This window comes from Ooceraea biroi, chromosome 7 (genome assembly GCF_003672135.1).
Source record: "Ooceraea biroi isolate clonal line C1 chromosome 7, Obir_v5.4, whole genome shotgun sequence".
NCBI classification, from domain to species: Eukaryota; Metazoa; Arthropoda; class Insecta; order Hymenoptera; family Formicidae; genus Ooceraea; species Ooceraea biroi.
In genome coordinates this window covers 16,497,551-16,513,213 of record NC_039512.1, presented here as the reverse complement: position 1 = coordinate 16,513,213, position 15,663 = coordinate 16,497,551, and the positions used below count along the sequence as shown (strand labels likewise).

Sequence of the window (15,663 nt, the reverse complement as noted above, 5' to 3'; positions counted from 1 at the left end):
GAATAAAAGGAAAGAGAAAAAGAAATGTATAAAGACAAAAAAATGAGAGAAAGCAGACATATCATTAAATTAAATATATCTTCCATTGGTGTTGTGTCCTAATTGCGTACAAAAAATTATTTCTATAATTTTTTTCTATACACATACAAATGCATGCATGCTTATATTATGTTATATATTGTGTCACAGTCATGGCCTGCGCAGCTGCCCAATATATTACATTAGTACACGATAACGTCTCTCCACTAAACAGTAATGAATTATAGGTAGACTTCCGCGTATGAAAAAATTCGTTATTTCATACGAAATACAGGCGACGATGACATCAGCGTTAACTTCTATATTCAAGTATATTATTATAAATACGGATTATAGTCCCATAGGTTAATATGCTTTCACTTATAAGCATATATATTAAATTCATATAACAGTACTATTAATAGTACTATTCACGCGTATATCGACCCTTTTTATTCACGATCGAGTAGGATTAACGCTTTCAAGGCTTCATATCCATTGTTGTAATAATAAATGGATCAATGTAACGCGAAGGGGAGAGAAATTATACAAATTGTTTTTTTTAACTATTTCAAAAAAAGAAAAATTTAATTCACACATGCCGTACGTTTTGAACGCAAATAAGCTTGTAGTAGTTTAAATGTTACTGCCATTTATTCATCAATTTACGAAGCATTTCACATTGTACTTCATAATAAATTCGTTCTATCAAATATTGATATTTATTAAATATCGATATCATGTCTATACATGGTTTGCAATATAATTCACTCATATCGTATATCAGATGCAGATATCTACACGATATATGAATGAATTATTAAATGCGCTTGTGTGCAAAAGTTCAAAAAGTCACAAATGATGGGTGTAGCGACTTAATAATTTTTTTTCCTTCAAATCTGACGTTTTGTTCAGAATTGTGAATTATCGACCATCAATTCTGATCGAGTGTAATCAACGCTAAAAAAGTAACAACCCTTTTGTTATTAAAAGGTTGACTATAGTCAACCATCGCTAATGCTTCTTGTACCCCAAAAGTGGCTACAATTATTTGTGACTTCACGAATTTTTGCGAGCACGTTGCAAAATCGTATCATAGATGTACCATAAGGTAGATCAAATCTAATCTCTCGCTTTTACCGTCATAATTCAACATACTCGCAGCGGGGGATCAGAAGCTTAAAAGCTATATATTGCAATATACATACGTATGTCAAATAACTATTTTCTGATAAGTTTACGGCACAGCTGCGATCAAGAACATTATTTTTGTTCGTTAAAGATCCTCTAAATTTCGTAAATTATAGTACAATCGCGCGCGACCGCGCCTTTCCGAATGGAAAACTGATGTAAAATAGATTTGCAATTGTTCGTGAATAGTTTTATAACAGACGTTATATTAATATCGCTCGTACAGTACAGAGGTTGCACCTCGGATTAATTACGTTATTGTAGATGCGGGGAATAAATCGAACGCTCTCTCAAAGCAAGATTCTGCAAGCATATCGCGAATAGTTTACAACACGACATTTCACTTAACTTCGTAATCGAAATCGAAATCGAAGGGAGAACCATCATCACGTGCATACAATGCGTGAGTAATAATAGTAATAATAATGACAATAATAATGCTCTTTAGGCTGCGGCCTTCTCGACGATGGTACTTTCGGAAATAGCTGATTCAATATTACCTAATTCGCATTCAGTTTCAGCAACGGCCAGTGTTGTCGTGGGACTACGTGAAACGGCATTCTTCTCGGCAGACGTTGTTTCTAACAGTTCTGTCACACTGTTACTGTCGTCCACGTTGTCCTCGGCGGACAGTAACGCGTCAACCTTCGCGTGCGTCTCGGCGTTTCCCTCTGCACTTTCGTTCGTATCATCCATGCTCGCGATCACGTCCGTAGCGTGATCCATGGCGTGCTCGTACTCCTGATCCGGCACGCTCGACGGCTCGATTTGCGCACTATCGAATTGTCCTGACACGGATTTCTCGTCACTCTCCGCCGCATTCTTAATTTCCTGCTGCTCAGTCTGTTGCACGATAGCACCACCACCAGGTTGATTGCTGTGCTGGTACGGCTGAGCGCTTCTACCTCTTCCTCTACCGCCCTGTTGATTGTCAGGCGGTGGGAGAATGGGTATCGCCGCTTTTGGTCGTCGTATAGGAGCCGCCTGTTGCTGCTGCTGCTGCTGCTGTTGCGCCGGGCTGTAGTAAGTGCATCCCTGCGGCTGGAACAATTCTTGAGGCGGCGGCGGTCCTTGGGGCTACAATTTTAACCCACGTAAGACACGGAATGTACGATGCGTGCGTCATATTTGATCGGTCCTCGCGACTCTCTTTCTATTTTTCAGTGCAACGTATGCAAATTCGTTGTCTTACCTGTACTGAAGGACTGTATCCTTGATAACCCTGGAAGTTTGGTGGGAACGTTGGTCCGTTCGGACCGGGCACGTAATTGATTATATTAGGAGGAGCAGTTTGAGGAGGTATGAACTGCGGAGGTGGAACTAGGAACGCTGGAGGCGCGTAACTAGCAGGCTGTCCACCAGGCGGCAAGGAAATAACGGGTTGCCCTGCCATAGGTCCTGCTGTGGCAGAAGCGACTGGAGAAGATTGCTCAAAGTGACCCTGCGGGTAACCTACAACGGCAAGATGAATTAGTTGGTCAAAGCTTCAAAAAAATAGATTCAGCTAGCAGTATATCGAATCTTGAATCTACAAAAAAAATAATTTATACGTAAAGGCTGTATTCTATAATTGTATTACTGTAAAAAATTTTTAATGGATTTTTAATGATAATCAAAGATAATTTTCGGTTAAAGTAATATTTTAATAATATATTTTTAATAAATTAACGTATATTATTATTTTATATTTTCTCTCATACATAATTCATGCTTTATATTTAGAGTTAATGGAATTTGTACACTTTTCTTTCTTACCTTGAGATTCCAAAACGCTTCTTGAGTTTCCAGCTAAATACGTGTATGCACAAATCAGTAAGAGTGAGAGAAAGAGGGGGGGGGGAGGGAGGAAAGAGAGAAGCACATTAATATTAAATATATTAATATCAAATACATGCTTGTATTAGACAAGAAATTTCATAAATGAGCAATACAATAAATCTGGGTTAAAATTAGTACGCAAATTAGTGTGTCTAACATGTCAATATGCATTGTTACCTTGAGGTGGAAAATATCCATGCTGAGCGTGTTGAGATGGATAATTTTGCTGTGCGGAAGTTTCTGAAATGGTAGGTCGTTGACGCAGGCTGGAATACCGTTTAGGTCTGTTTCCAGAATTATCTTGTTGCTGTTGCTGCTGTTGTTGCTGCTGCTGTATCGTCTGCTGTTGCGAATGCGTTTGTTGCTGATGTGACTGCATTCTAGGTGGAACTGCGTTTGATCTGTGTTGGTTGGAAGATGGGAAAAAGCCTTCTATACGTAGATTGAAAGAAAAACAAAGATGAGAATTAGTTATTTAAATGCCGAAGTCAACATCTTCCCTTCCGTTTAACGTAATCACTAAGTGAAATCAACACTCACTGTTGTGTCTTGCGGGCTGATGATACTGATTGCCATCGCTGACGCTGACTTGCTTCATATCATGAACAAGTTGGTGCTCGTCACTGTGCTGCACAGTGTTGTTCCTTCTATTCTCGATAGTGACTGGGCCGGGGCCGCGTCCCTTTGCTTTGTTCTCAACTATTCTGTTAGCGACCATGTTGTTATTAGCATTGGGCTTGAAACCTCTTCCTCGGCTCCTATTCGCGGCCAGGCTTACGGACTCTTGGGCGTTCCTCTTGTTGTTTTCCCGTGGTGATGGTTTAGCATTGACTGATTTTTCCGCGTCGCCCGACCCGCTATTTCCATTCGTATTTTGATTTTGAATAATGTGCTTGTCATCCTTTTTCCAAGATGTATTAGTTGAATCGTCTGGTACCTTGCTTTCGTTTCTACAACATTTTCATGGAAATCTCCAGTTGTTTTTTTCTTTCTACAAGCTTCATAAGAAGTAGAACAAAGTAAAATTATTACGTACGTAGGTGTATTGGGAACGGTAGCAGATTTAGTCTTCGCATTGTCCTGCTGGGGCTGAAGCGGCGGGAAGTTCTGCGTTTTCTGCGTTTTGTTCTTGCTGCTGTACCATGCCGATGAAATCACAGGCTCTTCTACTTTGCTCGAAGCATTCTGCATTAATTTCGAGAAAAATGAAGAAAGAGATATCCAATGAGCGTAAAACTGTTAATGGCAATAAACAACGTCATACATTTCGCGAGGTTTACCTTATTATTACTGAGAGCAGGAAAGTCTTCATTGTTTTTCTGAAAGCGCCTGATATTTCCTCTACCAGGAGTAGTCTTCCCGTAAGCATCTTCATCTTCCCAATTTCTTGTGTACTTGTTAGGCCCACGACTGAAAAAAATGCATAATGAAATATTAAATATAACACAAAATTTAACATAAAATTAAGATTTAAAGAACAAGACTTTTAACTCACCCGTATCTTCTTCTCCTTCTAGCGCGAGGCGGCCCTTCCTCATTTCTGATATCATAACCGTACGTAGCTATCAATTCTTCCGGTCTCTTTGGAGCTTGCTCCTCATCGTTGTACCGATCGTGGTCCCATCTGTCTTCCTTATCCTTCCACACCTTCTTCTCCTTAGTTTCTTTTGTGTTCGTTTGCGTTTCTGTGTTGTTGTCAGTCACTTCGTCGGTCGTACGATCGTCGTGCTCGTAAAACGTGCCCCGTTTCGGAATATATTGTGGATTACGCCTGTCCTCGTCGTCGTCCAACTTCTTCTGTGGCTTCTCTTCCTCCTGACCGTCCCCGCTCTCTCGTAACTCTCCACCTTCCTGTGATTCGCCATCCGACTCACTCTCATAAATATCACATTCTGAATCCTGATGCCCATCGGTTTGTTCACTACTCTGTAGGACAATCAGTTGGTATTGTACAACAATATGTCCAAGTCAACACGTACACTAACGCTGTGTGGTTCGAAAACCATTCACTAATCCAGACACCATATTTTATTTTTGATGCTGGTAAGATATACTTTTTGTTTTTTGGAGATAAATCACTGTTACACAGATGTGATACTATCAAGTTAAATCGATATACCGAATGCATATGATGCATGGTAGCAAACATTTTAATTTTTCAATTACACAAATGTGGAAATACTTTCAAATAAATAACTACTTGTACATTCTATAATATAAACCATGAAATATATAAAATGGTAGTGTTATAATATATAACACTGGTAATACTTTCTTCTTGGACAAAAACTCTTTTTTATAGTATTAGTTAGTGGATTAATTACTTTAATAAGTGTTTAGCTAAAATACTATATTTAAAATGGCAATATTATGTAGACACATGGTTCTAAATAATGTTAGATTAAAATATTAAATTTAAAAATGAATCATAAAACATATTTTGTAGATAAATCAACATTTCTTTAGCAATAAAATCTTCAGTAAATGAAAAACTGATTTTTTATAAAAGTAATAATTCCTGAGCAGGTTAACTCCACTTTATCTAAATTTTAATATTTAGACACAATTACAAGTTGAAATATAATTCCAGTTCATATTTTAATTTACATATTTATATGTTGCATATTATCATATCTGGAATCATACATATTATTTTATAATTATTCAAAATCTAAGAGGTTTCTGTAGCAATGGCAACAAATTTCTTTTATGCGTTAAATCTCTATAACTTCTACTTTCTGATATGTTTATTTATGTGATATAAACCATATGTAATTTATATCAGACTTGATGTCCATATAAGCAACCAAACTGAAACGCATTGGTCAACCAAATTATTTTCAACCAAAGCAACAAATGCAAAGTTGCTTTGCACATTATTAAACACTGACAAATTTGTCAAAATATCTTAAACATTTCTAAAGATGTCTCTTTTGTATCATCTGATACAATGAGGCACTATAATACATATTTAAAAGTCAAACGGCGTTCCTAAAGTTTATAAGTTAATCTATAAATTACCGATGAAAAAACGAGTGTAAGTTCTTGTAACAACGTCAATAATACGCAATAATAAAATTTGCAATAATCCTGTACATTATAATCACAACATCGCCCTACTTAATCACTGTCCTCGATTGGCAATTCGGCGATGCGAGTCGAGCGATCATCGAGCTTTCGCAGACACGTTTGCACGCGAGTGAGGTTCTCGGCTTTCGCGAGAGCCGCGCGATGCGGGACATTTGCGTCCCTGCAAGGGTCTGCGAGAAAAACATTTTTTTTCACGGAATATCTTCGACGAATACTCACCTGGGTCTCCTTTGTCGCGTTGAGCTCCTCGTACGAGTCCGAGAGATCATCGGAACCGCACGATTGATTGGATTTTCGACGTCGTCGTGTATCCGACATGTTTTTATCCTAATGCGAAACCCACGCGTTCTCGTTGTATCGTTTCCTTGTATCAACGTCAAGAACGCACGAAGAGAAAAAAATTAATTACTGCAAGATACTTGACGATGCGTCGGGCTTATTCTTCGTCACGAATAAACGGCAATATATCGTAAAGGATTATTCGGTAGGAGTGATAGACCAATAGCAAGTCGATTGTGACGCCCTCCCCGTGGCAAAGCGAAAAGTTCCGAAATCAAGGTTGCTTTCCAACGAAGAATATTGTGTTACATAGAGACATTTTATTGGCTATATGTTATCTGAAAGATCTTCCAAGATAATATATAGCCAAAAAACGGCAATATATCGTAAAGGATTGTTCGGTAGGAGTGATAGACCAATAGCAAGTCGATTGTGACGCCCTCCCCGTGGCAAAGCGAAAAGTTCCGAAATCAAGGTTGCTTTCCAACGAAGAATATTGTGTTACATAGGACATTTTATTGGCTATATGTTATCTGAAAGTCTTCCAAGATAATATATAGCCAAAAAACGGCAATATATCGTAAAGGATTGTTCGGTAGGAGTGATAGACCAATAGCAAGTCGATTGTGACGCCCTCCCCGTGGCAAAGCGAAAAGTTCCGAAATCAAGGTTGCTTTCCAACGAAGAATATTGTGTTACATAGGGACATTTTATTGGCTATATGTTATCTGAAAGGTCTTCCAAGATAATATATAGCCAAAAAACGGCAATATATCGTAAAGAATTATTCGGTAGGAGTGATAGACTAATAGCAAGTCGATTGTGACGCCCTCCCCGTGGCAAAGCGAAAAGTTCCGAAATCAAGGTTGCTTTCCAACGAAGAATATTGTGTTACATAGAGACATTTTATTAGCTATATGTTATCTGGAAGATCTTCCAAGATAATATATAGCCAAAAAACGGCAATATATCGTAAAGGATTATTCGGTAGAAGTGATAGACCAATAGCAAGTCGATTGTGACGCCCTCCCCGTGGCAAAAGAGAAAAGTTCCGAAATCAAGGTTGCTTTCCAACGAAAAATATTGTGTTACATAGAGACATTTTATTGGCTATATGTTATCTGAAAGGTCTTCCAAGATAATATATAGCCAATAAAATGCCTTTGTGCGTTATCGAGTGAGCGCGCGTTATTTCTTAGTATCTTGTGTGGTTCTGTTTAATAAGAATTTTAAAAACTGATCAAATTTATTATGCACATTGACCAAGGTTGTAAATTTTCTAATAAATTTTCTCCTTGTAAAATATCGTAATATAATTGCGCTCTGCCACGTGTAAGCACGATGGAGACTAGGCGCACCGCAAGTGCGAAAGAACATTAAATTTGGACCTTTGACTATATACCTATGGACTGCTAACGTTGCCACTTAGGTAATGTAAAAGACGCGATCCAAGATCTCAGCGCACCCACGTCCCAACGGCCAAGCCATGAACTAATAGTCGTACATATCCTTTGACTGAAGCATTTGTTCTGTGGTTTCATGACGCATGTGAGGTGTTATAAGTGACAAATTCTAAGTGAAAACAAAATGGCTCGTTATTGTTGTATCAAATCATGTACAATAACACGATACAAAGCCAAAACAGGAATACAAAAATCGTCCCGAAATAAAGAATTCACACTTGGTTCCTTAAATTCTCTGCGATTATCGGTCCGCAATTCCGATGGTTGATGATGCACAGATCCTTGAATCTGAAAGGTTTCTCCTTACTTACGAACGGACGTCGATTAATCATTGAGGTCATACCTCATACAATAACGAGCACTACAGAAAAAATATTTAATATTTATAGAATAGAAAATAAAACACGCATTTCAAAGAATGACTTTGCACGTAATAAGAAATATAAATGTCCAAAATCTTTTTACCAATTTTGACGCGCACGTATTAGATAATGATTTATTAGAAAATCACAAACATAAAATGATAAAAACAATAATAGAGTTTTATTTAAAAATAAAGTTATATTGGTTTGGCAAAGAATTTACACGTAACTTACATGTAAAATATGTCCGTAAAGATTTTACAAAACTAATTTTGTTCAAAGGGCAGTAAGTGTAATCTATATATACAGGGTGTCCCGGGTTTTAACCGACAAACTGCGAGAGCATATTCTACTAGTGGAAATAAGAAAAAATTCTTATATCGAGTTTGCTTAGAAATGCTTTATTACAAAGTTATAAACCAATATTGAAAAGAAATATGAGATAAGTAACAACGGAACATAGTGTAGAATTTGGAAGGTCGAAGATGTTTATGTTATGTGTATTCACATGTATTCATGTTCGCTATGTTGAAACGATTCAGTATGATTGTTACTTTCACAACAGTAGCTGTTAGATTTCAATCGTCGTGTGAACTAGCAATTACTATCAGAATGCCAAAAGTGTTTTCAAATGAGGAATACACCGATATTCATTTCGTGTACGGATTCTGTGACGGAAATGCACGAGCTGCCGTACGAGAGTATCAACGTAGATTTCCTAACAGGAGAGTACCAGATAGATTTAAAGCAACGAATTACTAATTCAGTTACTGAGATGCAACAAAATTTTCAGGAATGTCGTACCGTAACAAATTCTGTACTACGTCGATGTCTAGCTTGTATCGATGTGCAAGGACAACATTTTGAAACGCGTCACTAAATCATTGCGTAGATAATTTTTATTTTTGTGAAAAAATCCGTTGTTACTTATCTGATATTTCTTTTCAATATTGGTTTATAACTTTGTAATAAAGCATTTCTAAGCAAACTCGATATAAGAATTTTTTCTTATTTCCACTAGTAGAATATGCTCCCGCAGTTTGTCGGTTAAAACCCGGGACACCCTGTATACAGGGTGGCCCATTTTTATTTATACAGTCGATTTTTTAAAAAACTAAAAGAGATACGAAAAAATGTTTCACACAGACATGTCACGATTTCGAGGGGGACATAAAATGATACCATTGGTTTGACCTTGAATAGTCGTTTGAAGGTCACGCGAAGATCACCTTCAATTTCTTAAATTGAAACCCCAACTTTGTATTGCAGATTCTTATTCTCCATCGAAAAGTAAGTAACTTTTGTCTGAAACATTTTTCCGAAAAATGTCATCTTGTGTCCTTAAAATGTCTCAAGATCATTTGAGGACATTTTAAGGACATAAGATGACATTTTTCGGAAAAATGTTTCAGACAAAAGTTACTTACTTTTCGATGGAGAATAAGAATCTGCAATACAAAGTTGGGGTTTCAATTTAAGAAATTGAAGGTGATCTTCGCGTGACCTTCAAACGACTATTCAAGGTCAAACCAATGGTATCATCTTATGTCCCCCTCGAAATCGTGACATGTCTGTGTGAAACATTTTTTCGTATCTCTTTTAGTTTTTTAAAAAATCGACTGTATAAATTAAAATGGGCCACCCTGTATATAAGCCAACTACCACTCACTGACTCATCAACGTGCAGCCCGAACCACTGCATCTATCGACTTGAAATTTTAAGGGTATATTCCTACTAGTACGTAGGTGCTCACTAAGGGTGGGTTTTCCGAAATTCCACCCCTAACGGGTGAGAAGGGGTAAAATGTGTTTCTATTTAATTCTACACATAATATCGCGGGCGAAGCCCGCGTGACGGGGGATGCTAGTGTATAATAAAACTGATTTCTAGTCTCTTAAGATTACGTTTTTATTTTCGTAATTTTTTCCTTTCAAGTATACTTTATTGTACCACATTCTCATGTACCTAATGCTTTATTGTAAGTAAGAAAAGAATTTGAAGTTATTTTGCAATTTAACATGAAAAGTGCAACAATTTTACTGTTCAAAAAGCATTTAAAAAATCATATTAATACAATGACCATGAATATTTTGTTTTATATTGCAGTATAAGAGAATGTGAATATTATATTCTTAAAACAATGTTCACGAAATATATGATTATTAGTTCTTGGTTTGGCCGTTGGTACCTGGTGGCGCTGAGATCTTGGATCGCACAATGGCTGCCCATTAGCAGTCCACAGGTATATATAGTCAAAGATTTGGACAAAATGACGTAGCAGAGCGATCGCCGATGCTTGTTTGGCTTCTATTGGCCATTGTTTTAGCTGTCGCGAGCAGTCGTGAGCGGTTGTGACGGCGATTACACCAAGTAGTTGTCAATTATACACGGTTGACACATGACTGTGTATGCGGCAAACGAAACATGATAGAATAGCCGAGAAAGATGTGGAATTCCCGGAACGTTTACAATGTACTGTGTGTTTTGATCTCTGCAGCCTGCGCGCACGATTTTCGGCATTTTGACGACACGGTTATATTCAAAATAAATTGGCCTGGAAAGAGCAATACGGAATTATTAGTAAGTACGCTCGACTGAGGCACCTCGCGCACGCTTTTGTCAAATAGGCTCGCATTCGTGAGTGACACTTTTGTCCTTGACGAATACGTGTGATGTGTTTTCCTGTTCTCTCTCTCCCGCAGGAGCCCCATTCAAATGTGGAACCATATTTCATAACAACAGCGAATAACGAGCGATACAAGTGCTTAATTCCGGACGGCACGGAACAGGAGGACGAATACAACGAATCGTATAACGGGCCGAATCCGATACAGCTTTTGGAGCCGATATTTGCTCAAAACAGTTGCTCCTACAGGGTATGCGACTATACGATCTATCCCATAATTTCTCAATCTTTTCCGCTTGTAACTTTCTTGATTTTTCTTTATTATTGTTATTTTTATCTTATTTATATTCTCTTTGTCTTATTCTTTTTCTCGATTATTTTCGAATTCCTTTATCATCAAACACATGCTTTGTTCGTCTGTGTTGCGTAACTCGTTGCTTGAAACAACTGTGATTTTGTCCCATGTAGTTGGAAACATATTGGACTTATGAACTGTGCCATGGCAAATACGTACGCCAGTACCATGAAGACAGGGAGGGAAAGAAGATCAAGATGCAGGAGTATTACCTTGGAATGTTGGATAAGGCGCAAAAGCTGAAACTCTCTGCTTACTACGACGAGCAAGCGAAGAACCCTAACAGGAAGATACAAATACCGATCAAAAGAATCGAGGGTATTAGTATGCCATATGTTGAAATTGAGATGACCGACGGTACAATGTGCGATTTGTACAACAAGCCGAGGCTCATCAAGGTACTATATGTCTGTTACAAACATGGTAAACATGACATATACTCGCTCAAGGAGACAGTGACATGCGAGTACGAAGCAATAGTGTTATCGCCGATATTGTGCGATCATCCGGATTATAAACCGCCGGACACGGGAGAAAACGCGATCACCTGCCAGCCTGTCAGTAACGCACCAAAGAAACCGAGGTCTCTCATCGCGATGGAAGTAGAGAGTTTGAAAATGCGACAGTCGAGGGTAAACCTGCAAAAAGTATATAGCATCTGCATACTTTTCGTTTTTACTACACCTGTCTTGTATCCGACTTATCGTTTGAAGTGTACATGTATTTTTTCTATTAACGGTTTAATAGATTTAACCTGAAAATTTTATTGACGCAACCGGAATACTTCCTACGAGTATCGACACATGCAGAGTAATAATGCAATTTCACATTGCATACTAAAACTTTGTATCGTCGTAGAATGATAGAAAACTGCTTTCGTTGTTGTACACCTTTACAAATAACCAGTACGTTGAAATTTAATTTGATCGAAGCTTGAACAATTTCCAGAATTAGTATTTCTGTGCAGTTGTATTTGATCTAACATTTTTTTGTGTTTCTCTAGGTACTAAGTATATCGCTTTCCTTTCTCCAGTTCCAGTTCGTTTACTGTTTATTTACTTCCTTTATTATTTTTTGCACAGGATGACAAGCAGAAGAAAGTGTATGCAATCATCCATGTAGATAAGGAGGGCCAGGTCAGGATATTTTGTATATAGGGGAACGGGATTAATGTCTGCCGGTCATTATGTAGTATCATTAGCTTGTGCAAATGGTTTCCCCCCATTCTGTCCCTTCTTTATCTACATACTACGACACTTATTACATATATTATCGATCTGCCACACTGATCGGTCCATAGTTTTCTTTTCCCCTTGGTTATCTGCAAAAGTTATCTGTACTCGCATTATTATCGTTGATTATACGATATTTCATTATTAAATTATTGCGACATGTTGTGGAGCTGCATCCTCATCATCGTTACGTTACGTTGCAGCAGTAATATTAAAAGATAGCAAATAATGATGTACAATCATTCCTTTTACATTACATGATCATTTTGCATTTAGGGCGATTTGTTATATCATTATAGAATTTACATATAGTTATCGATCATACTTGTCTGCACGATAATGATCCTTTTTGCTAATCGAGTAAAAAATGGCGCTTCTTTGAGTGTTACTTCTTTGTTAATTAGAATGCAATCTCGTTAATTGCAATCGATCGATTACAGGATGGCGAGGCAAGAGTGAGGGTCGAGATACATCCACTGGATGTTTCGGACAAGCACGGCAATATTGATGAATCCGTGAACGTCATCACTGATCAGACTGTTAGCCCTGCCGAAGTTAATCCCATACAGAATTTCCTTAGCGGAAAGAATTGCCTGCATGGGGTAAGAGTTAAACTCATTGTTGATATTTCTTTCATTCTCTATCGTGAGTGAATCTTCCTATAACATTTTAATTTAATTATCAGGGCAATGGCTGGTGGAAGTACGAGTTTTGTTACGGACGTTCTGTCGTTCAATACCACGTAGAGAAGGACGGTACGAAAACGATTGTTAATCTTGGTAGATTCGACAAACAGAAGCATTTGGAGTGGCTTGCCGCGCATCCAAACAAGAGACCTAAATTAGATGAGAAGAAACAACTATCGCATTTTTACGGTTACGGGAGCAGTTGCGAGCAAACTGGAACGTTTCGGCAGACTGAGGTGAATGCACTAAATTTGAGAAGTATTATTTATTTAAAGCGGCTTAAACAAATTATCCTTTCTTTAACTTCATAACCGCAAGACCTTATTGATTAATATTCTTTATCGTTGTTTTTAGGTAAAACTGAAATGTGTGGACAGACAGATTGCCGGCCCATCTAGTGTATCATTATTTTTATTAGAACCAAAACTCTGTGAATACGTTTTGGGAGTTGAATCACCGTTGATCTGTGATATTTTAGAATATGCCGACGAGAATGGACTCCTGAGTGAAAAGTTTGAAGCAAATTTTGATAAATTAAAATCTGTATCTTTGCACGCGGGGCAGGACAATTTAGATGAACGAATAGCTAATGGAGACGATTAAAAGCAATTAATTTGTTTCCTGGATATCGATCTAAAAATTATTCAAAAACTATTGTGTTTGTTAAATATCGTAATTATAAAAATCATAGTTTATTGGGTATAAAAATTACAGTCTGTATAAAAGCATCGATATATGTGAACGAGTGTTTGAAAATATAAGTAGATTATATCTTTGCGTTCGACCGATCAATGGTATTGTAAAAAAGAAAAACTTGCATTCCAAAGTATTTAATAATATAAGTATTTAATAGTTTTCGCGCGAGACGTTCTTCTATCACGTAAAATACGCGTGCGTATAAAAACGATCAATCGCATTCTAATACATACAATTAAGTAATTAGGTAGTTATGCGTCCAATACTTAAAAACGATCTCCGAAATTCGATTTTCTCTGGATCAAATCAGAAACACGTCGAGATTAACGCTCGACGTGTGCGAGTTAATTTTTTAAACTTCCTCCTGATCAATCGGAGGAAGCGTCGTTAACCGATATTCAGGCCAATGCCGACGCGAAACTGCTGCTTCTTGTGGTTCAGGAGACCGCTTATAACTAACGAGGCCTCAGAAATGGGATAGAGCCTCTTCTCGAACACCGCGCCTACGCTGGTCTCCGAATTGACGAAACCACGGCAGACGAAGTCCGCGTACGGAATGTCGACGCGGTACACTATCGTGCCGACGGACTCGTGGACGCGCGTGTTCGTCTCAATCTCGACGCCGAGTTGCAGCTGCTGGCTCGCTTTCCGATGATAGCACACGTGGATGCCCGCCTCGCCGAACGTAGCGGACAGCGTGGATGGTCCGGTGCTGTGGCGGAATGCGACGCACATCACCGTCCGTTGAGTGCCGGGCAGCAGGGAGTTGCGCAGGCACGCGACCTCGGTGCCCAGGGTGGTCCTCGGCGTGACCGCCTGCAGATAGTGCAACACCAGCGTGCCGTGCAGCTTGGCGAGATCCGGATTCGCCAGAGTTAACGCCATCGTGCAGTCGTCCGTGCGATACTCCAAGCTGGAGCTGACGGCCTTGTACTTTCTGTCGGCGACCTGCGCGGCGAGCTTGAACCGGCACCTGCAGCCAAGCGCGTGGACGAGCTTGGCGTTCAGGTTGCCACTCGGCGTGATCTCGCCCGAGACCGCCGGATATCGCTCCGATGGTTCTACGCACTTGGTGCCGACGTAGTTCACACCGAATCTCAGTCCGTACGGCGTCCCGGAGCTCAAGGTCATCTTGTAAGTGACGTTGAAGTGTTTGCTCAGAGTCTTCCGCAACAGCAAGTAAGCGCCCTCGAAGTTATGCGGATGGAGTTCCTTGATTTTCGCGTGAAGATCCTCGAAGCTACCAGGATTCCCAGGCTTCCTGTCCACCTCTTCAACGCAGGGGACGCATGGCGGACCGGTTGGACCAGCGACCGCCACGAAGAACTCGCTGTGCTTATTGATAAGCGCTTGGACGATACCCATAATGACGGGAATGTTGGTTCTCGATGATGATAACTGTATAATGCATCTGAGCTAGATCCACCGATCTCGACGCATGTATTCGATATGCATCGACCTTCATTCTCTACGACGTATCATAGACCTTAAATTTCAGTGTTCAATTGGAGGCAGATCTCAAAAGCAGAGTAAAACAATGGTAAATAAATTAAAGAGAAATCATTTGCATATAATTTCTCTTAAATGAATATTAACCACGTTTGACTCGTTTAGCGAAACTTTTATTATGAATAAAATGATTTTAATAATAAATAATAGTATAACAAAATAAATAATCTCTTTAAATCTGCAGAAATAAAGTGCGATTATTAAGATACGAGATTAAATAAGTTCAGGATCGACATTATGCACGCTTAATTTGCAGGTTTAAAAGCATTTTATCGATATATCTTGAAAAAAAAAACATCTTACGCATTAATAATTTTCTGGAAAAACTATTTTATTT

The 15,663-nt window shown here is 38.7% G+C and overlaps 3 protein-coding genes across 7 annotated transcripts; 1 reads left to right on the top strand and 2 right to left on the bottom strand.

The window, feature by feature from the left end:
• Positions 1–653: 653 nt before the first annotated feature.
• LOC105282834 (protein CASC3) lies at positions 654–6,636 on the bottom strand. 2 transcript variants are annotated; one of them, XM_011345090.3, is made up of 9 exons: positions 6,337–6,636; positions 4,523–4,953; positions 4,308–4,437; positions 4,064–4,212; positions 3,568–3,977; positions 3,205–3,459; positions 2,965–2,997; positions 2,402–2,661; positions 654–2,286 (listed from the first exon to the last, which is right to left on the bottom strand). In XM_011345090.3, the coding sequence occupies exons 1-9, from the start codon at positions 6,433–6,435 to the stop codon at positions 1,654–1,656; spliced, it is 2,400 nt and encodes a 799-aa protein (XP_011343392.2). In that variant the 5' UTR covers positions 6,436–6,636; the 3' UTR covers positions 654–1,653. The 2 variants fall into 2 exon arrangements, with proteins under 2 accessions (XP_011343392.2, XP_011343393.2); XM_011345091.3 differs by lacking the exon at positions 2,965–2,997.
• A 3,677-nt stretch (positions 6,637–10,313) lies between these two features.
• Positions 10,314–13,913, top strand: LOC105282826 (endoplasmic reticulum lectin 1). 4 transcript variants are annotated; one of them, XM_011345078.2, is made up of 7 exons: positions 10,314–10,802; positions 10,925–11,098; positions 11,317–11,835; positions 12,286–12,339; positions 12,876–13,037; positions 13,121–13,357; positions 13,476–13,913. In XM_011345078.2, exons 1-7 carry the CDS (start codon positions 10,668–10,670, stop codon positions 13,722–13,724), a joined length of 1,530 nt encoding a protein of 509 aa, XP_011343380.1. In that variant the 5' UTR covers positions 10,314–10,667; the 3' UTR covers positions 13,725–13,913. The 4 variants fall into 4 exon arrangements, with proteins under 4 accessions (XP_011343380.1, XP_011343379.1, XP_011343384.1 ...); XM_011345077.2 differs by having other exon boundaries at positions 11,317–11,850; XM_011345082.2 differs by lacking the exon at positions 12,286–12,339.
• LOC105282828 (mitochondrial import receptor subunit TOM40 homolog 1) lies at positions 13,784–15,640 on the bottom strand. Its single transcript, XM_011345083.3, has one exon. It carries the CDS (start codon positions 15,180–15,182, stop codon positions 14,205–14,207), a length of 978 nt encoding a protein of 325 aa, XP_011343385.1. The 5' UTR covers positions 15,183–15,640; the 3' UTR covers positions 13,784–14,204.
• Positions 15,641–15,663: the final 23 nt, after the last annotated feature.